This window comes from Phascolarctos cinereus, unplaced genomic scaffold (genome assembly GCF_003287225.1).
Source record: "Phascolarctos cinereus isolate Bilbo 61053 unplaced genomic scaffold, phaCin_HiC Scaffold_9;HRSCAF=440, whole genome shotgun sequence".
NCBI classification, from domain to species: Eukaryota; Metazoa; Chordata; class Mammalia; order Diprotodontia; family Phascolarctidae; genus Phascolarctos; species Phascolarctos cinereus.
In genome coordinates this window covers 247778703-247800488 of record NW_027556402.1, presented here as the reverse complement: position 1 = coordinate 247800488, position 21786 = coordinate 247778703, and the positions used below count along the sequence as shown (strand labels likewise).

Genomic DNA, 21786 nt, shown 5'->3' with positions numbered 1-21786 from the left:
GGAACCCAAAGTTTTAAAAACACGTTTAAAAAAAAAGTTGTCACATGCAACTGGGAAATAAGAAATACAGGAAATGGGTTACATAAATCTATCCTGCCCTATGGGAAAGTAGAATGGGAATGGGATAAGAGAAAGGGGCAGAGAGATAGAAGGGAGGGCAGACTAAGGGAAGGGATATTCAGAATGCATGCCATCTTGGAGTGGGGGGAGGGGTGAGATGGGGTGAAAATTTGGAGCTCAAAATCTTGTGGAAGTAAATGTTGAAAACTAAAAATAAATAAATTTAATACTAGCTCTGCAAAGAAAGAATGTAAAAATCGTATATGGTAGAGATTGCCTTTCCTTTTTCAAAATCCCCAGTCCTTAGCACAATGCTTGGCACATATTGAATTTTTAATAAAATATTTTAAATTAATTAATGTGTTGCTCTTATATCTATTCATATAATCTCATTTAATACTCATAACAATTTTGTGAAGTAGATGCTGTTTTTATTTTGATTTTAAAGTTAATAAACTGATATTGAGTTTTAGATTATTTTCTTAGAGATGCTACTTGAACATGTTGCAGATAATTCACAGAAGGAGATAGAGTAGATAGGACCCAGGACAAAGCTCTAAATGTTATTCTCTATCCTTTAAGGTCTTTCCAAGTTTTGGCCTTGCAATCCCTGATCGTCAGAGTTGGGAGGAACTTAGAGGCCATCCTGTAGCACCAGTATCTCTACTAGAATATTTTATAGAATCATTGGTAAATGGGTTTCCAACCTCAATTAGAAGATTTCCAGTGCTGAGAATCTATTACTTCTCTGAGCCTCATTTTATTCAGTGACAAAATAAAGGTTGTTGGAGGGAACAGGATCATTGGACCATCTTTCCCACAGAGATATTGTAAAGAAAGTGCTTCTAGAAATTAAAGTTATCTGTAGTCATATTAAAAATGCTCAAAATCACTATTTATTAGAGAAATGAAAATCAAAATAACTCTTGAGGTACCACATCACATCTATCTGATTGGCCAAGATGACAAAACAGGAAAATGATAAATGTTGGAGAAGATGTGTTAAATTGGAGCACTAATGCGTTGTTGGTGGAGTTGAGAAATGATCCAATCATTTTGGAGAGCAATTGGGAACTATGCCCAAAGGGTTATCAAAATGTGCATACCCTTTGACCCAGTAATAACATTCTAGGGCTGTATCCCAAAGAGGTCATAAAAATGGGAAAAAGACCCACATGTAGAAAAATATTTATAGCAGCTTTTTCTGTGGTGGCAAAGTATTGGAAACTGAGGGGATGCCCATCAATTGGGCAATGGATGAACAAGTTGTGGTATATGGATAATAAAATACTATTGTACTGTAAGAAATGATGAGCAAGCAGACTTCAGAAAAACCTGGAAAGCCTTGTATGAACTGATGTTGAGTGAAGTGAGCAGAACCAGGAGAATTGTGTATACAGTAACAGCCACAGTGTGTGATGGCCAACTTTGATAGACTTAACTCTTCTCAGCAATGCAAAGATCTAAGATATCTCCAAAAGTCTCATGATGGAAAATGCTATTCACATCCAGGGAAAGAAACATGGAGTTTGAATGCAGATCAAAGCATACTATTTGCTCCATTTTTTCTTCTGTTTTGCTTTGTTTCTTCTTTCTTGTGGTTCCTCCTATTGGCTCTAATTCTTCTTTACAACATGACTCATGTAAAAATATGTTTAATAGGAATGTATATGTAGAGCCTATATCAGATTGCACACCATCTTGTGGAGGGAGGTGGGAAAGGAAGGGGAGAAAACTTAAAATTCTAAAGCTTATGGAAGCTATTGTTGAAAACTAAATTTTTTTTTAAAAGAAAGTGCTTCTAAAAGCATAAAGAACTATAGGAATGCAATTTACTAGTCTTACTTTCAACTCCTGAGAAAGTCACCATCTCCATAATTTTGTAATGATAGTAAAGTCACCATCTCCATAATTTTGTAATGATAGTTTCTAATGCCCTTGAAGAATGTATTGTTTATGAATGGATGTAAAGCATTACAATATCTCTAGTTCAAGGACTGTTTTCTTCAGTGCCCGTCTCTTTAATCATTATTATTGTTCTGCTTTTGAATTGTCAACAACAAATATTGCCAATGACAACTGGGCTCTGAGAGACTTGGCCCTTTAGAGTGTTGGCCTCCATAACAATATTGTTTTTTGGACTAGTTGTGACTGAGCAAGAAAATCAATCATTTCCCAAGGGAATAGGAAATTTAATTATCGTAGGCATGCATACATGAGTGTACATTTTCCATATATATGTAGACTTATTCTAGTATGTATCAAAAGAAATGACCTCATGGACTCAGTCAGGGAAATGGTCCTTTCCATGACCAGGTAGGTTGATCAATACTCATTTTCTATAGAGTCATACCCTAATGCGTCCCCATTCTCTATACCAGAAAATCACAGAATCTCTGATTTGGAAGAGAACAGAGACAATATAGACCAATATGACTTCAGACAAAATCTCCATAAATCTCTAGAAAATAATAATATGAATTCAGGGGCACAAGGGAGGAACAGGAATAAATGGCCATTTGGCTTTTGTTTGAATATTTTTTTTAAATAAAAGGGAAACAACTACTTCCTGAGGCCCTCATTCAGCTTTGGGGCAGCTTGAATTGTTAAGAAGTTTCTGTTCTTGGTTTAAAATTTTTTTTTTCATTTTTTTTCCATAGAATACTGTAATCTACTCTTCGTTAGTGCAGAAGCTCATTTCTGTCCTCCACACAGAGCAGATAATGTCTAAAATTTATTGACATGAATCACTTCTGATACTTGGATAAAGATCTCATGTTTCCCCAAGTCTTCTCTTTGTTAGGCTAAACATTTCCATTCCTTTTCACTTGGAATTTATCATATAGGATGACCTTGAAACCCTTCACCATCCTGATTTATCATCTGCTTCAGGCAACATGGTCCAGTGAAAAATTAGGAGTCAAAGAAGCTGAGTTCAAAATCTGGCTTTGTCACTTTTTCATTGCTTAACCCTTGACAAATGGCGTAACCTGCATGGGCCTCATGTTCTTTATCTATAAAATGAAGGAATTGGACTAGATGTCCACCTAAAGTCCCTTTTAACTTACAACCTATGATCCTCTGGGTAATTTTCATCTTATAAATGCTCATCTGAAAATAAAACTAAACATGATTATTCAGATATGGTTGACAAGAATAGAGAACAGAAGGACTCTCATCTCTGTCCTGGATACTATATATTTCTTAAATTCCATATGTGCATATGGGGAGGGGGGCAAGGAGAGAAAGGTATGGAATCATTCTGCCCAGTTCTGTCCTTAGTAACAACTGAAAAAAATTACCATTTTCAAAATACTGTTTATACCTCTTCTCCTTAGAAGTTCACAATAACCTAGTGGGATGGGCACTGTATCCACTATTATCTTGACTTTACAAATGGTGGACTTAATTCTCAGAGAAATTACTGACTCTGCAGTCAGGTTTTCCTGATCCTTACTCCAGCACCCTATCACGCTGCTGCTTCTTCCCACAGGAGGCAGCAGTTTTCCTTTTGCTTAGCTGGAACAGGGAGTTTTTCTGAGTGGTATTATTCTAGGAGAATAGGGAAGGACCATCTCCCTTTTCTTCTTATGCCTTTTTCCACATGGTTCCTAATATATGAAAATATTATTTATTAGTGAGAGTGGGAATACAGAACCTCATAGGACCCAATGAAAGTTCAGCCTTCAAAAACAAATGTCCTGAAAGGGGAATTCCAGAGACTGAGAACGATATTCACAACCTAGATAAGAGTTAATAGGTTACTTCTTAGAATCAGGTTTTGATGAAGGTTGAATAAAACCTGGGGATCAGCAATATATAGAGAAGAATAAATTAAAAAAAAGCAATATTCATAATTTTGATGAGAATCAATCCCAGGAGGTAGCAATGCAGCTGGGTACACACGTGCTTCACTTATTGACATAGCACAAGAAAAAGAAAGGGATTTTTTTCTATGCCTTGTCACTGGATAGGTGAACCAAAACCCAAGTAGCAACCAAATATCACTGAATTTATGTGGCCAGGATTGTTCAAGACAACATTGGTGGCTGTGTAAAGTAATAATAGTGGGAATGTATATAGGGTGTCAAACTTGATATCAAATTCTTGATAGCATTCTCAGTTTTCTTATGTGCAAAATGGGGATGGTAATGGCATGTACCTCACAGGAATGATGTGAGAATCATATGAGATAACATAAAAAGCTTTGCAAACTTTAAAGTAGTTTTAATGCTTCTTTCTATAAAAATAACAATAATAATCATATAACATTATTATATAAGTATTTATTTTTTAAATTATCATCATCATCATTATACTCATCCTCATCATTATCATCATCCCCATTTCCTAAGGGAAAAGAGAATTCAGTCTCATTAGAATAGCCTTGCTAATGCCATGTGAGGTACTGCTACATACTACAGATGTTACTGTCCTTTTTTACAGATAAGACAACTAATGATCAGAGAGATTATTCAACTTCTTCATGGTCAACAGCAAATAAGAGTCATATGCAAGATTTAACTCCAGGTCTCTCTTTACTCTGCCTGATACTCTTTTCCTCATCTTCCTCATCTATCTACTATGTTGTCTTACCTCATCTTGTATCACCTCAGGTATGAGATGACCAATGTAACCTCCTTTCTCCATCATATATTATTCCACTTTGATGCTCATAAGAGGGGAAAAAAAAACTATTTCTAGTGAGTAGGGAAGGTGACAGTTGTAATGACATATATCTATAATCAAACTGGTCTTTTGCCCAAGCAAAGAGAGACTCATAGTTTCATCAAATTAGGTCTGGAAAGGACTTTAGAGGTCATTCATTCCAACAGCCTCATTTTATAGATGGAAAAAACAATAACTGAGGCACAGAGAATTTAAGTGACTTACACAAAGTCCCATAGCTAGTAAATGTCTCAGTCAAGATGGAAGTTGACTCTTCCCAATTCAAAGTCCAACATTCTTTTCACTCTGCTGAATGAGTGCTTTTCCCTAACTTGACCATGTTTCCATTGATTGTATTGTTTCAGAATGATCATCTAAGTTAAAAACAAAGGGCTGATCACTGTGAACAGCCAACTGGGAAGTACCCTAAGTGAATTGTTTTCCTTTACATTCTTTTCTTCATCCCATTTCTACCTTTTATATTTGGTACGTATGCTTGCCATCGACAGCCTGGTAAGATATCAAAGACATTAAAACCTCTCCTAGAACATGTCGTTTCTAAAATCAAAGCCAAAATGAAAACAAAGAAGACCTATGCTTAGAGAAATGTATTATTATATAGATCCCCACAAATTTTGCTCCAAATTATCAGTCAATAGTTGGATTCTCTTGCTCTTCCCAAATTTCTGGCAAGATTAGATTGATTAGAAATAGTTTTTGTGACTTCTGGTGAAGTTCAATGTGTACACAAAAATGGAAATAAGAAGTCACAGCAATAGAGATCAGGTGGGTGATCATCTTAGACACTGTTTAGTATTTTAGATGAAAACATTCATAGCATATATTGTATGAAATAACTCATATGATCTGGTCAATCTTTTTATTGTGTGGATAGATTTTAGCCATTAAATATATTGATTTATGTCTATGCACATTTTTTTACTTCCTGCCCCAACTAAAACCTACTACACAAGACTCTTGTAACAGGTACTGATTGAATGTATTGCTAAATTTAATGGGAGTGAGGAGAACATGGATTTTTTTCCTCCAAAACATTGGCATATAGGACACATGTTTCCTCCCAGAAAATGTCATGTTAAAGAAGTAGTTGTTGATAAAACTTTCAAGCTCACAGAAATTTCACTTGATTTCTTCTTTCATTTTCGTCTCTTGTTTTCCTTCAGGAAATTAGTATTGTGGACTAGATGGCTGGAAGAAATAACAGCATGGTAACTGAGTTCATTCTTCAGGGATTTTCTCTTCCTAGAGAGCTGGAACTTGTCCTCTTTGTGCTTATCTTTGTGGTGTATGTTATGACAATGGTAGGGAACACTGGTATGATCTCACTAATTCGATTAGATCCCAGACTTCACACCCCCATGTACTTTTTCCTCAGTAACTTGGCTTTTGTTGACCTTTGCTACTCTTCCTCGATAGCCCCCAAGTTCTTGGTAACCCTCTTGACCAAGCAGAATAGAATTTCTTTCTATGCTTGTGCAACTCAGCTAGGCTTTTTTCTCACATTCTTAATTTCTGAGATGCTCCTCCTTGCTGTGATGGCGTATGACCGCTATGTGGCCATCTGCAGTCCTCTTCTCTATATGGTAGCTATGTCTCAGAGGGTTTGTATGCAGCTGGTAATAGGCCCCTACTTGTATAGCTTTTCAGTTGCTTTGCTTCACACTGTGGTCACTTTTTGCTTGATCTATTGTGGTTCTAATGTCATCAATCATTTCTACTGTGATGATGTCCCACTGATGGCACTTGCTGGCTCAGACACCAGTCTCAAAGAGATTTTGATTTTTATCTTTGCTGGGTTCAGCATGATCAGCTCCTTGTTAATAGTTCTCATTTCATATTTATACATTGTCACTGCTATCTTGAAGATCCAGTCAACTGAAGGAAGACGCAAAGCTTTCTCCACCTGTGCCTCTCACCTGACTGCAGTCACTGTATTTTATGGGACATTGATCTTTATGTATCTGCAGCCCAAGTCAAACCACTCCATGGATACAGATAAAATGGCCTCAGTGTTCTATACAATGGTGATTCCCATGCTGAATCCAATGATCTATAGCCTGAGGAACAAAGAAGTGAAAAATGCCTTTCGGAAAGTGATTGAAAAGCTACATTCATTACTGCTGGCATATTTAAAAAAGTGATCAAGTTGTGGATTAGCAAAGTATGCACATCATTATTTTATTCTTCATTGCCCAAAGGTCAGTTTTTTTTTTGTAGCCTATTTTTTCCATCACTTTTGATAATATAAAATTGAAAAAAAAAAAACCCGGACACATTTTTGAGAGTGGTTACTACATATGGAGGTTATTTTTTCTTTAGTTTCTTTTGTCACTGAAAATATTTTCTTGGAAACAAAAGATTGTTTAATTACATAGCAAGTGTTTATGTGAAGTTATTAAATTTTTTAATGGATGTGTGAATAGATTTAATTTGTGTCTTATCTTGTCCTCCAATCAGTCATGTTATTTTCCTTAAGCTCAATATTTTTTTTTTTTGTGGGGAAGTATGCTTCCTACATTAGTCAGTAAGTATTTATTATATGCCTACTACATATAGTAGCAGCAAGCCCTGTAGCAAACAACACATTACAGGGTTATTGTGAGGATTAAATGAAGTAATGTGTATAAAATAACTCTGAAAAGTTTGTGGAATTTATGCAAATGTATGATAATTTTGTTGCATTTCTTGTCTTGTTCATATCTTTTTAAAATGTAATTCAATTAGAAATAGATGGTAACAAATAATTAACTATCATCTATTTATATTTAATGTTCTGAGAAGTATTACAAAAATAGTCAAATGAATAGCTTTTTAAGTGTTTTAAATATTAAGAAAGAAACCAAAATTCTGTAGGTTCATCGATAACTTCTTTGAGACAACTAGAGTAACAAGCAGGATGATGTGTATGCCATCTTGTTTCCATATGGTTTGACTTTCTTCCATTTTTGTTGCTCAGTTTTTTTAGTCATGTCCAACTTTTCATAACCCTATTTTTAGTGTTTTCTTGGCAAAGGTACTGAAGTGGTTTGCCATTTCCTTCTATAGCTCATTTGACACATGAGGAAACTGAGGCAAACAGGGTGAAGTGACTTGCCCACAGTCACACAGCTAGTAAGTGTCTGGGGCCTGATTTGATCTTAGGAATATGAGTCTTTCTGCCTTCAGACCCAATACTCTATCCACTGCACCACCTATTTGCCCCCCTTTTTTTTTCCTGCTAGATATCTATATTTTGAAGACTTATTTTTCATAAGATTAGGAAATAATAAGTATTGAATGTGGCCACTTCTATTGAAAACATTTTTTTTAACTTTTTATGTAATTTTTTAAAGTCTAGGAATTATGGATAATAGTTTTGAGTGTGATAATGCTCATTTTACAGGACACTTTATTCACTGAATTTTCTGTAGCATTTTGGGATCTCTGTTTGTATTATGGGGATTCATTGTCTGTTAAGTTTGAAAGGACAGTGACCTATGGGTGAACAATTTTGACACCTTGATTGTATATAAGTATTTGTTAGGTGCTAAATATTTGCAACAGTACAAAATATGTTGTTGAGTCACTACTGTTTTCTTGTCTAATTTGAACAAATAAACAAGTCGACACTCTTTGAGGATAATCTTATTATAATTCCTGGAGACAATGACCTGAACCTATGTTCAACTCAATTGTTTTTTAGCTGTGTCTGACTCTTCGTGATGCCATCTGGAGTTTTCTTGGCAAAGATACCACAATGATTTTCCATTCCTTCTCCACTTCATTTGACAGAAGAGGGACTGAGGTCAACAGAGTTAAGTGATTTTGCAAGGTCACATGTCTAATCAGTGTCGGAGGCCAGATTTGATCTCAGGCTGACACATCACTCATTAAAAAAAAAAAGGCAAAAGGGGAAAAAAGCAAGAAAAAAAACCACTGGACTCAAGTTTTTCTGTGATCTTTCATTGGTAATTTCTTGTTGGTTGAGTCATACTGCTGCTGTTGCTTATAAAGAACTTTTTGATTCTACTTTTTATTAGCCATTTTATCAGCTCCTTGAAGAAGTAAGCTACTTTTGGTAACTACTGCTTGGCGAACTGATGTCTGCTCTAAAAGTATTTCCATAAGTTTTTGACCTATCATGTGTTCTAATTATAATGTACATTTTAGCATTTTTAGAATATGTGATTTTATCATTATGCATACTTCCTCCATGGATTAAACCTCTTCTATGTCTTGGTAGATGGTCTTCCAGATTTACTGTGTCCAAAATGTTAAATGCCCTGAGAGAAAACTGGTGTTGACCCCCTCAGAATTTGAGGTTTGTTCCATAGGCCACAGGCACACCATGTATCATCAGTGCTAAATACAAAGCCTTCCCTGCTTCATTTATCTCTTAGACTGTGTTCCACTACCATAGCTAAGGAAGGAGGGAAGGAAGGAAAGAAGGAAGGAAGAAAGAAAGGAAGGAAGAAATGAGGGAAATAAAGTAGGAAGGAAACAAAACATGCATTTATTATGTATGTATAATAAGTATGATATTAAGCACAGGAACTGTGTTACGGGCACTACAAATATTAAGTCATTTGTTCCTCAGTATAATCCTTGGAGTTCCTTGCTATTATTATTTCCATTTTATAGTTGAGGAAACTGAGGCAAAAGAAATTAAGTGATAAGTTATGGCCACATAGCTAGTGGATTTTTTCTCACATGTTCTAGACCTCAGATTAAGCATTCTTTATCCACTGGGCCACTTAGCCATCTTTATGTTATTGAGTGATATAACTTTTAACAATAACTTTGAATGACAAGGAATTAATAAAGTATGATTTCATTTGGAGAAAAATGTGGAGTAATTAAAAGTCATTTAATTTTTTTCTGCAATGTGGAATGAAGTCTTAACTTAGGTTTTGTGTGCTAGGGCAGGGAAGGACACGGTCATGTTCATTCAGTCATACGGTGAAACTCAGTGTTTCTTAGAATCTCTCAGTAAGTCCACTGTTGTTACTTTTATTACAGACATCATTTGTTAAATATTTTAATAGCACTGTTTTTTTCAAGGGTTTTGTACAACATAGATATGAGTGTACTTTACTCAAATTTTCAATGTTCCTGAGAGTATGTCCTCCCCAAATGTCTTTCTTACTTATACTGGAAGTTTCTCATTAGTGCCTGACTTCCTCAGGAACAGAGAAAGTTCCTAAGTGTATCTTCCTTAAATTGTCTTTGTTTCTCATAAAGAGATATAATTTTGATTGTAATTAATAATAATAATAATAATAATAATAACATTTATATAGTTTTTATGTCTTTTGACTCATGTATAAGTTAGATATAAGTGAGGCAGAGTTATGCTAAGTCATCAGCATCACTTCAGAGTCATTGGAGTCTAGTGGCTACTATATCTGAATCCTTGAGAGTTCTTGCAGAGAAGTAAAATATAGCACTGGAAAGTTAGGCTGGGGCCAAATTGTGAAGATCTTGAAATGAGAGAGAAGTTTCTATTTAGGGAACAGGCAAAGTTCGTCGATTGCATGATGGCATGGGAAGAACTATACTTTAGAAAAATAATTTTAGTGGTTAATTGGAGGATGGATCAGAATGGAGGAAAACTTAAGAGAGGGAAACCAATTAAATTGTTATTGCTATAATCCAGGTGAGAGGTGATGAGGATTTAAATGACTGTAGTTGTCTTGTGAGTGGAGAAAGGGAATATATATGTTATAAAAATCAGTAATGACAGAATTTGACAGTTATTGGACTTAGAGATATATTGAATTATTTGATTTTGAAAATGGAAGTTCTGCAAAGCATTTTTTCCCCATTGATGATGTTTGAAAGATAAAATCCTAGCAATAGAACCTCTGGGTCAAAAGCACTGACCTTATTATATTTACTTCACAAATCTTTGTATCATCTGTAGTCCTGGAAGCTTTTATTTCCCCATGGTCTTGCCATTACTTCATCTTGTTAATTTAAAATATTATATATTTTTGTGGCTGCAACATGGTATCTCAAGGTTGTCTTACTTGCATTTCTCTTATTATTTGATTATTTCACATGGTTATTTAAAAATCATATCTCATTCTTTGGAAATGCCTAGTTATATCTTTGACCATTGATTTATTTGGCACACATGATAATAAGTCTTTTATACTTCAAAATATTCACAATAATCTACTAAATACTTGGTTCCACATATAATAAAATCCTGTTTCATAGAGACAGTCTTAGTTTTACTGTCACCAGCAAGAGACCATCCTATTAAGAAATTGTAGAGATTTCACATATCATTTATTACATAGGCTTGGCTTGACAACCTGAACTTACAAAAGAAGGATATGCTTAGAGATGATTTGTCACACCATATAAGTATTCCCCTCCAAATTCCCTCACACAATAAGATGTAATTAAAATGTAATAAGGTTTAATTTACAATATTTAGTCAGCAATCAACTTTTTCCAGATAATAGAAAGGCATTTAGAGGTCATTTAGTCAATTCAATTTGATTCAACATATATTAAGTAGTTACCATATATAAGGCACTGTCCAATTTTTATTCAAGAGGGATTAATACTCTTCTATCACAACTTTAACCTCATTTAAATAAAGATAGGCACATCCTGAATTCTAAAGTCTTTATAAAAATCAGCATTTGTCTCTTTGTTCTCAAACAACCTACAATTCTAATTCATGTATACCCAATTACTGGTTCTATTGTTAGTAATACTCATTTATCTCCCAAACAAAACCATTTTATAGTAGGGAACAGTAAATACGTCTCTGAAGTTTGGGGGCAACATAGCATAATGGATGCCATTAAGGTTTTGGTGTCAGAAATACTCAGGTTTACGTATTTCTTCTGGTATTACTCTGCCTCCTTAGACAGGTTATATAATCTCTATGTGATTCAGGTATTCCCACAGTGAAGGCTAAGACTGAAAAATTCATTGAAACTATGAATATGCAATGGATTTCTTTTTACTACTGTCTCAGCTTCATACACCTATGGGTGATGAGTAACTATTTGCCACCTACTTGACAGTTCAAGAGATCAGTTTAATACAGTACTTATGTATGTAAGACATTAGAGTGAAATAAAATAATATAGGTAGACAACAGCACTTTAGTGTACCTTTTACTTTGTATAATGGTCTCTTTAAAAATAGACTAAAATATATGAATTGGATAACATTATCTATGAGGATAAATACATCTTTATGACTGGTCATTCACCTAAGAAAATGAATGAAGTGTATGTTTGTTTATATGCAATGTTAGATAGATTTCAGTATAGAGACAAAAGGTTTCTTCAACCGTAAAAGATCAAAAAGGAGAATGGGTAATTACAACAGATGATGGGTTTTGCCTCATTTGGGCCTGGAAGAAAAGGAAGAAACACACATGAAATGACTGATAGGTGCCAGGTACTGTGCTAAGCTCTTAACAAATATCTCATTAGATCCTCACATCAATCCTGTGAGGTTGATGCTATTATTATCCCTCCCCCCTTTATAATTGAGGAACCTGAGGAAAACAAGTTAAAACTGCTGCCCAGGGTCACATAGCTGTCAAGAGTCTGAGGCAGGAGTTGAACTCAGGTCTTCCTGACTCCAGGCCCAGTGATCTAGCTACTGTACCACCTGGAGGCCTTTAAGCATATGATTATTTATCAGGGATATAGTGGCAATGATTCTTGTTCAAGTGGATATTGAACTCGATGACCTATATCACCACTTACAATGTCCTTGACATATTGCGTCCTATGATTAAATTATTGATGTTTTCATATTTGAAGTCAATGGATTCTATGGATTATTTTAGAAAACAAGCCCTATTAATAGCTTTCTTCATTGCCTCTTTTACATCCTTGTTCCTTAAGCTGTAGATCATGGGATTCAACATAGGAATGACTGTGGTATAAAACACAGCCACCATTTTCCCCTGTTCTACTGACTCCTCTGTGGGGCGCCTGAGATACATGAAAATGAGTGTTCCGTAGAACATAGTAACAGCTGTGAGATGAGAGCCACAGGTGGAGAAAGCCTTCTTTCTCCCCTCTGCAGAGCGCATGCAGAGGATGGCCACGACAATGAATGTGTAAGAGATCAGCACCACAGACAGAGAGTATGTGAAATTGATTCCTGCAATGACAATCATGGTATATTCCTTGATGTGGATGCCACCACAGGCTATTTTGATGAGTGGGGGATCGTCACAATAGAAGTGGTTGATTTCAAAGTTTCCACAGAAATACAACCCATAGGTCCACAAGGTGCAAATGAGGCTTACAGAGAAGCCATAAACATAGGGCACTGAGATTAACCGAACACAAACTGTCCTTGACATTTTGCTCCCATAAAGCAGAGGGTTACAGATAGCCATAAATTGATCAAAGGCCATTACAGCCAGGATATAGACCTCTACGTGGACAAGAGCAATAAAAAAATAACACTGTACTAAACACCCAACATAGGAAATGGTTTTGGTCTTGGATAATAAATTTTCCAACATCTTTGGGGTGACATTAGAAGACAACCATACATCCACAAAAGACAAGTGGCTGAGAAAGAAATACATGGGACTCTGGAGCTGGGGACTGACACTGATTAGCATGATCATGCCAAGATTGCCCACCAGAGTGATAATATACACAATTAAGAAAACCACAAAAAAGAAGACCTGGAGGTCCTGGTGACTAGTTAGGCCCAAAAGGATGAATTCAGTCACATCTGTGTAATTTGGGCGTGGCATTGCCTTAGCTCTGCCTCAGGCTTAGTGTCATTGGCTCTGTATTATCTGTTGAGAGAAATAGAAATTGTGAATGTCCTCGGCAATGTCAATAATCCTGTTTATTATTATTTCTAAAAAAATTAAAACAAAAGAAAACCTCTTAGTCTTTTCATATTCTCTTATTTTTTACATATTTCCCATTCCCTATGCCACAACACCACTACAGCTTTTATAGAGTATCCAGGGAAGAGAAGAACACTAGGAGTCTACAGATACAGTAGTACAATGACTCAAAGTATTTAATTCAGTATATCTTACAGCATGAAATGTAATATGGCATAGGAGTTAGAGTACTGGACTCAAATTCATGGGGAGTTGGTTACAACTCCTGCTTCTGACACTTTTCTATTTTCATTACCAAAGGATAGTTACTTAATCTTTGTGCCTCGGTCAACCGTATAAAACTTGAAGTTATAAATTACTTTGGCTTGACATTGGTAAGTAGAGTTCCCACAGGGATGAAATCATGGATCCTTCATACCTTTCTGGTAGCAAGTTAACCACTATCCACATGCTTTTATTTCCTTAGATATTTAGACCTAGACCATAGGCCATCTGAACTAGAATGGCTCTAGTTCTTCTAGCACAAACTCCTCATTGTTTAGAAAACTTTTAATGGCTTCTGTTTGCTTAAATGGCTTGCTGAAGGTCAAAGTGGCAGAGACAAAACTTGACCCCAGTTCTTCTATAGCAAATTAAATTCTCTTATTTGGGTATAAGGTATTCAAGTACTTATAATTTAAAGATGACAGGATTTTAGATTTTTGAGGTGAGGGGTACCTCAGAGGTCATGTAGTAACATTCCTTCATTTTGTAGACCAGGAAAGTAAGATTCAGAGAAGTTAAGGGACATCACAAAGTTCACATGAGAAAGAAATGACAGAGATGGGATTTGAGCCCAGTCCTTCTGATTTCGAATTCCTTTCCTATACAATAAATTAGCTTCTGTGTTTGCCTTTATCACTGTTTTCATAGATTATAAAATTTAGAGTTGTAATCAACATTGTTGATCATCTGGTCATTGTCAATGAACTTGTTTTGTTCCCCAATATTTTGATCAATCTCTTTCAATATATATTTGGTTTCTTTCGTAATATTATGCATTTTAAGGCATTTGAACACTTTTTTTTAGAAGATGTCCTTGACTTCAGCTAACTTTCAAATCTTTCCTTGATATACACAAAAAAGTTAAGAACCCATGATTTAGTACAATTTCATTATTTTCAAGATGATACTAAATCCCAAAAGTGTTAAGTGATTTCCTCATACTGATGGGACAACTTTGAGATATAGACAATCAAACTCTCTATAGTCATTATTTGAACTGTTTGAACAATAAATACATGAGAATGTCCTTAGGAATTTAGAATGGAGGTAGTAGGCTAAATTGAAAAAAAGAAACTAAAGTTGAGATATACAAAGTAACTTTAAGGAGTAGGCATTAGAGGTCCAATTTGTATGTATTTTTTATTCAAGTTCTATACTCTAATAATGTATGTCTTAAACCTCTCATAGTTCTTTTTGCAGATGCTATCCTTGGAAAATGCTAAATGTTCAACTAAAAAGTTAGCAGAAGCAATAATTCAAGCATGGCAGCAGAATACAAAACAATGAATCATCTGCATTTGTATGTATCACCAACAAAACTCTGCAAGAAGAGATAGTAAGAAATACCTCATTAAAAACAACTGTAGATATATTATCTACAATATTATCTATTTTCTAAAATATCTGAGAGTATACCTACCCAAACAAACCCAGGAACTACAAGAACATAACTACAAAATATTTTTGATACAAATAAATCAGACTTAAATAATTGGAAATATTAATTGTTCATGAATAGGCAGGGCCAATGTAACAAAAATGACTATTGCAACTAAATATATCTATTTATTCAATGACATTGCAATTAAATTACCAAAAAAAATTTATGAAGTTAGAAAAAATAACAAAATTCAATTGAAAGAACAAAAGGTCAAGAATATGAAAGGAATTAATGAAAAAAAATCTAACGTAAGGAAGTTATTGTTTCTTAAACCATACTTTAAGGCAGTGATTATGAAAACTATCTGGTACTATCTAATAAATATACAGTAGCAAATGATAATAGTAACATTGCATTTGACAAATGTAAAGATTTAAGCTTTTGAAATAAGAATTTGTTATTTGATAAAAATTCTTGGTAAAGCAAGAAAACAGTCTGGTTAAAATTGGACATAAACCAGTATCTTATACAATTTACCAAAATAAAGCCAAAATGGATACATGACCTATCATATTTATAGACAGGAGAACAATTTATGAATAAACTAGATATAGAGTATTGTGAGGTATAAAATTGATAATTTTGATTGCAGTAAGTTTAAAAAAGGTTTTGTACAAACAAAACCAATGTAGTCAAGATTAGAAGGAAGACAGAAAATTAGGAGAAATTTTTAAAGTCTTTTATTTTCAGATTAAGGTATCATGTCTCAAATATAGGAAGAACTTTATTAAATTTATAAGAACATTAGTCATTCCTCAATTGATAAATGATCAAAGGATATGAATAGGCAATTTTTTTTGATGAAGAAATCCAACACTACAGTAATGTAAAAATGTTCTAAGTCAGTATTGATTAGAGAAATACAAATTAAAACAACTTTGAGATATCATCTTACACCTATCAGATCGGCAAAAATCATAGAAGGGGAAAGTGACAAATATTTAAGAGGATGTGTAAACATTGGCAAACTAAATACCTGTTGGTGGAACTGTGAACTGATCTAACCATTTTGGATGGCAATCTGGAATTATGCCCACAGGGTTGTAAACTGTGCATAATCTTTAACTCAGCAATACTACTATTAGGCCTATTTCCTAAGGTCATTAGGAGAAAAGGAAAAAAAAAAGAAACCCTATATATTGTAAAATATTTCTGGTAGCTCTTTTTGTTTTGGCAAACAAGAAATTAAGGGGATGGCCATCAATTCGGCAATAGCTAAACAAATTGCTTATATGATTTTGATATGATACTACTGCTCAATAAGAAATAATGAGCTGAGTGATTTTAGAAAAAAAACACAGAAAGACATGCATGAAAAAGTGAAGAGTGAAATGAGCAGAACCAAGAAAACATTGTACCTAGTAATAGCAATATTGTTCTAAGAACTTTGGCCAGCTAAGTCATTGCATTACAAGTACTCAAATCAGCTACTTTTCGAAAGACTTAGGAATGCCATCCACATTCAGTGAAAGAACAGTTTTATATACACATACACATGAGTACATATGTACATATTTATAAATGCACAATTATGTATATGTGTGCATATATACACACATACATACATATACACATATACATACATACACATATGAGGAGGGAGAGAGAAAAAATAAAAAGTGCACAGCAGAGAACAAAAGAAAAATTAAAAGAAAGAGCAGAAAGGCAGGATAACTGAAAATGATGTGTAGTGTTTATTACATATTTTTAAATCAACAGTGTGAAATTAAAATTCATGATTTTATGTTGAAACCCCTTTAAATGTTGTGCTATGTACGTGGCCATATTTCCCCTTTTTAAAATCTTCTTGTATTTGAATTCAAAATGATTCAAAAAAAAACCTTTCGTGGCACTTTGCCTTACACATCCCTTAATTCATTTATTATATAATATTTTTTGACAATTTTCTGGGCTGATGTCATCTAGTCCTATTTGACCTCAAATGTTGAAAGAACAGGAACTATATCTTACCTAACACATCATCCATCTCCTAGGATCTATCATAGTATTTTACCTACAGTAGGTACTAAATAACTACCTTGTGTTTTAGCACCCTTTAAATTCATCCTGAGAGGTAGCATGGGATAAAGGATAGTTGACTGTCCTAGGAAGGCTTGAGCTCAAATATTGCCTCAAATATTCAGACATTTACATATTTGTTAAGTGACCAGTGATAAATAATGTATTGAACCACCCATTGCCCCACAACTCTTGCAGTTACATAAAATAGACTCCTCCAACAAGATGTATGGGTCACTATGGGCATTCTCCATTCTTCTTCTAAAACTTTACAAAACAGCAACGATGTACCTCTATCAGTTTCTCAAAGTCATGTAATAAGTTTGGAACTGGTTGGAACCTTAAAGTTCACCCTAATTTACATAATTTATCTGAGGCTTCCAGAGAGATTAAATGACTTGTCCGAGGTCAAACAGTTAGTTTATTTTCCACATATGGAATTTACAAGATATTTTAATGGTACTCACTTCATTTAAAAGTCTTTGCTCTTTTCCTTAAGTTCATATTGAAAAAAAATAAGCAAGCAAATACATACAAATAAATGAGATAATTTTTCTCCTTGATGTCAGAGGCTATACAGGGTAGCATAACCTCTTCAGAGCAGACTGGTCAAATTTCCATGGTGAAAGGTCATTAGAAAGTAATATCGAAGGTCTATTCATCTCCCTTAGTGTAAGTGACCCTAAAAGTCCTCAAGTAAATGCACACTCTTAGAACAGCATTATCTAGAGTTTGTTGTTTGATTGTTTTAATAAGAACCTGAGGAAGGGAAATAATGGCCTCAGATACATAATTAGTAATTTCTTATAACAAGGCAAGCATGACAAATCACACCCTCTGGTAAACTTTCAAAGAAGAAAGATTAATTTTGGAGAGAGAACTTAGCACTCAATACTCTGTAGCAAGAAAGAATCTGTGATGGCAAGAGAGATAACTGGGACACCTCCCAGCTTTGGTGACAACTAAGTGTCATCCCGAGATGCTTGGTAGGTAGTTTGCCACAGGTAGAGGGACAAGTGTAAGCTGGGCCACCGAGAAGCTTACTTAGATGTAGAAATCCAGTTTAAAAAGTGATAACTTGTAGTTTATTTTTACAACTTAATTGTTTCTATCTGTTCAAATATTGATGATATATTAGCAACTCATAGATTTCACTGTCCCACGATCAAGCTCTCTTTGCCTCATTCTTATTGTGATGTTGTGGATTGCAGTGGGATTGAGTGATTGAGAGGAGTCCAGGAAAATGTCAGATCTTTTTGCACAGGTTGGTTTTGGAGAAATGTATTCTTCTCCCTCTATTTTGTTCTTTTTCTGAGGAGTGGACAGGAGATGCTGAGAGATCCAGTCAGATTTATGGCAAATTCTTCACTTTGGGGAGCAGTGTTCTCCCAGAAGTACAATTATAGAGAATGGGCAGGAAATATAGTGGTAAATGTGGATGTAATTTAAAAAAAGACAAAATATTTTAAAATAAAGGATATAAAAGAACTATCCTATTCTTTCTCTGGAAAATTTTATATGAAGTCTTCAAGGAGGCAAGGAAAAAACCTAGCCAACCTCAGTTTCTCTTTAAGAATTGTAGTACATTGGGGCAGCTAGGTGGTGCAGTAGATAGAGCTCTGGCCTTGGAGTCTGGAGGACCTGAATTTGAATGTGGCCTTAGACACTTGACACATTAGCCGTGTGACCCTGGGCAAGTCACTTAACCCTGACTGCCTCACCAAAAAGGGGAAAAAAAGAATTCTAGTTCATTTCTGTATTAATCTGGTGACACTGATAAAGTTTCTTGGGACTTCAATGGTATGCAATTTTTTTTTTTGTATTTTTTAGGATGATATAGTTTAATACACAAAATTTAATTTTAAAATAATGGCAACGGTTATATTGAATTTTCTTTTAAAATGATTTCTAAAGGATTAGTCCTAATCTATTTATTTACCACGGCTCCACAAATATATTTCTTTCAGAATTTATACAAGGATCAATTTCATAACAACAATAACAATAGCAATAACAGTATCAACTATCAAGGAAAAAAGTGACAAATATGAACACTACAGAACCTCTCTTTTTTTGACATAAATGTATTTATTTGTAGTTTTCAACATTTACTTCCACAAGTTTTTGAGCTTCAAATTTTCACCCCATCTCACCCTCCCCCCACCCCAAGATGGCATGCATTCTGAATATCCCTTCCCCTAGTCTGTCCTCTTTCTTCTCTCCCCCTTCTCTTATCCCTTCCCCTTCTATTTTCCTGTAGGGCAGGATAGACTTCTGCACCCCATTTCCTGTATTTCTTATTTCCAGTAGCATGTGGAAAACTTTTTTTTAAACATATGTTTTTAAAACTTTAGGTTTCAAATTTTCTCTCTTCCTCCCTCCCCACCCACCCTCATTGAAAAGGCAAGCAACTCAATATAGGTTGTACATGTGCAGTTATGCAAAACACTTCCATAGTAGACATGTTGTGAAAAACTAACTCTATTTCCCTTAATCCTACTCTGCCCTCCCATTTATTCTATTCTTTCTTATGACCCTGCTCCTCCTCAGAAGAATTTACTTCTGATTACCCCCTTTCCTAATCTGCCCTCCTCTCTATCATCCCCCTGCTCTCTTGTCCCCTTCTCCCCCTATTTTCCTGTAGGGTAAGACAGATTTCCATACCCAATTGAATGTGTATGTTATTCCCTCCTTAAGCCAAATCCTATGAGAATAAGATTCCCTCATTCCCTCTCACCTTCCCCTGCTTCCCCTCCACTGTAAGAGACTTTTCTGTTTTTTCTTTGTGAGATAATTTACCCCATTCTACCTCTCCCTTTCTTCTTCTCTGAGTATAATCCTCCCTCATCCCTTAATTTTATTCTCCAGATATGACCCCTTAATCTTCATCTCACCCTGTGCCCTCTATCTATCTATATACATACATATAATTTTTTTCCTCCAACTACCCTAATACTGACAACGTTCTCATGAGTTATAAATACCATCTTTCCATGCAGGAATGTAAACAGTTAAACCTTAATAAGTCTCTTATGATTTCTCTTTCCTGTTTACCTCTTCATGTTTCACTTGAGTCCTGTCAAATTTTCTGTTCAGCTCTGGTCTTTTCATCGAGGATGCGTGAAAGTCCTCTGTTTCACTGAATGACCATTTTTTCCCCTGAAGGATTATACTCAGTTTTGCTGGGTAGGTGATTCTTGGTTGTAATCCTATCTCCTTTGCCCTCCGGAATATTATATTCCATGCCCTGTCCTTTAATGTAGAAGCTGCTAAATCTTGTGTTATCCTGATTGTGTTTCCACAGTACTTGAATTGTTTCCTTCTGGCAGCTTGTAATATTTCCTCCTTGACCTGGGAACTCTGGAATTTGGCTATAATATTCCTAGGAGTTTTCCTTTGGGGATCTCTTTCAGGAGGAGATCTGTGGATTCTTTCCATTTCTATTTTGCCCTCTGGTTCTAATATATCAGGGCAGTTTTCCTTGATAATTTCTTGAAAGATGATGTCTAGGCTCTTTTTTTGATCATGGCTTTCAGATAGTCCAATAATTTTTAAATTCTCTCTCCTGGATCTATTTTCCAGGTCAGTTGTTTTTCCAATGAGATATTTCACATTGTTTTCTAATTTTTCATTCTTTTGGATTTGTTTTACAGTGTCTTGATTTCTCATAAAGTCACTAGCTTCCAATTGCTCTATTCTAATTTTTAAGGAAGTATTTTCTTCAGTAGTCTTTTGGACTTCCTTTTCCATTTGGCCAATTTTGCTTTTTAGGGCATTCTTCTCCTCATTGGCTTTTTGGACCTCTTTTGCCATTTGGGTTAGGCTGTTTTTTAAGGTGTTATTTTCTTCAGTATTTTTTTGGGTCTCCTTTAGCAAGCTGTTGACTTGTTTTTCATGATTTTCTTGCATCACTCTCATTTCTTTTCCCAGTTTTTCCTCTACTTCTCTTACTTGCTTCTCAAGATCCCTTTTGAGCTCTTCCAAGGCCTGGGACTGATTCATATTATTCTTGGAGGCTTTGGATGTAGGAGCTTTGACTTTTTTTGTCATCTTCTGGTTGTATGTTTTGATCTTCTTTGTCACCAAAGTAAGATAATATAGTCTGACTCTTTTTGAGTTGCTTGCTCATGATCCCGGCCAATTACTTGAGTTTTAAACTCTTTGTTAAGGTAAGAGTCTGCTTCCAATGTGGAGAGTGTACTGTCCCAAGCTTCAGGGGTTTGTACAGCTGTTTTCAGAGATACTTGTAGGGACCTGTAAATTTTCAGTTCTTCCAAGGTGGTATGATAAGGGGCGAGGTGTTTACTCCTTTCCTGGCCTGTGACCACAAGTATTCCTTTCTGTCCTGTAACTGTGAGGAGGGGTTCCTCTCCACAGCCACTACAAGCTCCACCATGCCAGGGCTCCTCCTCACCCCAGCACTGCCACCCAGAACTGTGACCCAGATCCAAACACAGGCAAAGCAAGAGATTCCTGC

The 21786-nt window shown here is 35.2% G+C and overlaps 2 protein-coding genes across 2 annotated transcripts; one reads left to right on the top strand and one right to left on the bottom strand.

Moving 5' to 3' along the window:
• Window positions 1-5933: 5933 nt before the first annotated feature.
• LOC110199499 (olfactory receptor 8U3-like) lies at window positions 5934-6890 on the top strand. The gene has a single exon (XM_020974392.1). It carries the CDS (start codon window positions 5934-5936, stop codon window positions 6888-6890), a length of 957 nt encoding a protein of 318 aa, XP_020830051.1.
• Window positions 6891-12544: 5654 nt separating this feature from the next.
• On the bottom strand, window positions 12545-13483 carry LOC110199566 (olfactory receptor 5M9). The gene has a single exon (XM_020974440.1). The coding sequence runs from the start codon at window positions 13481-13483 to the stop codon at window positions 12545-12547; it is 939 nt and encodes a 312-aa protein (XP_020830099.1).
• Window positions 13484-21786: the final 8303 nt, after the last annotated feature.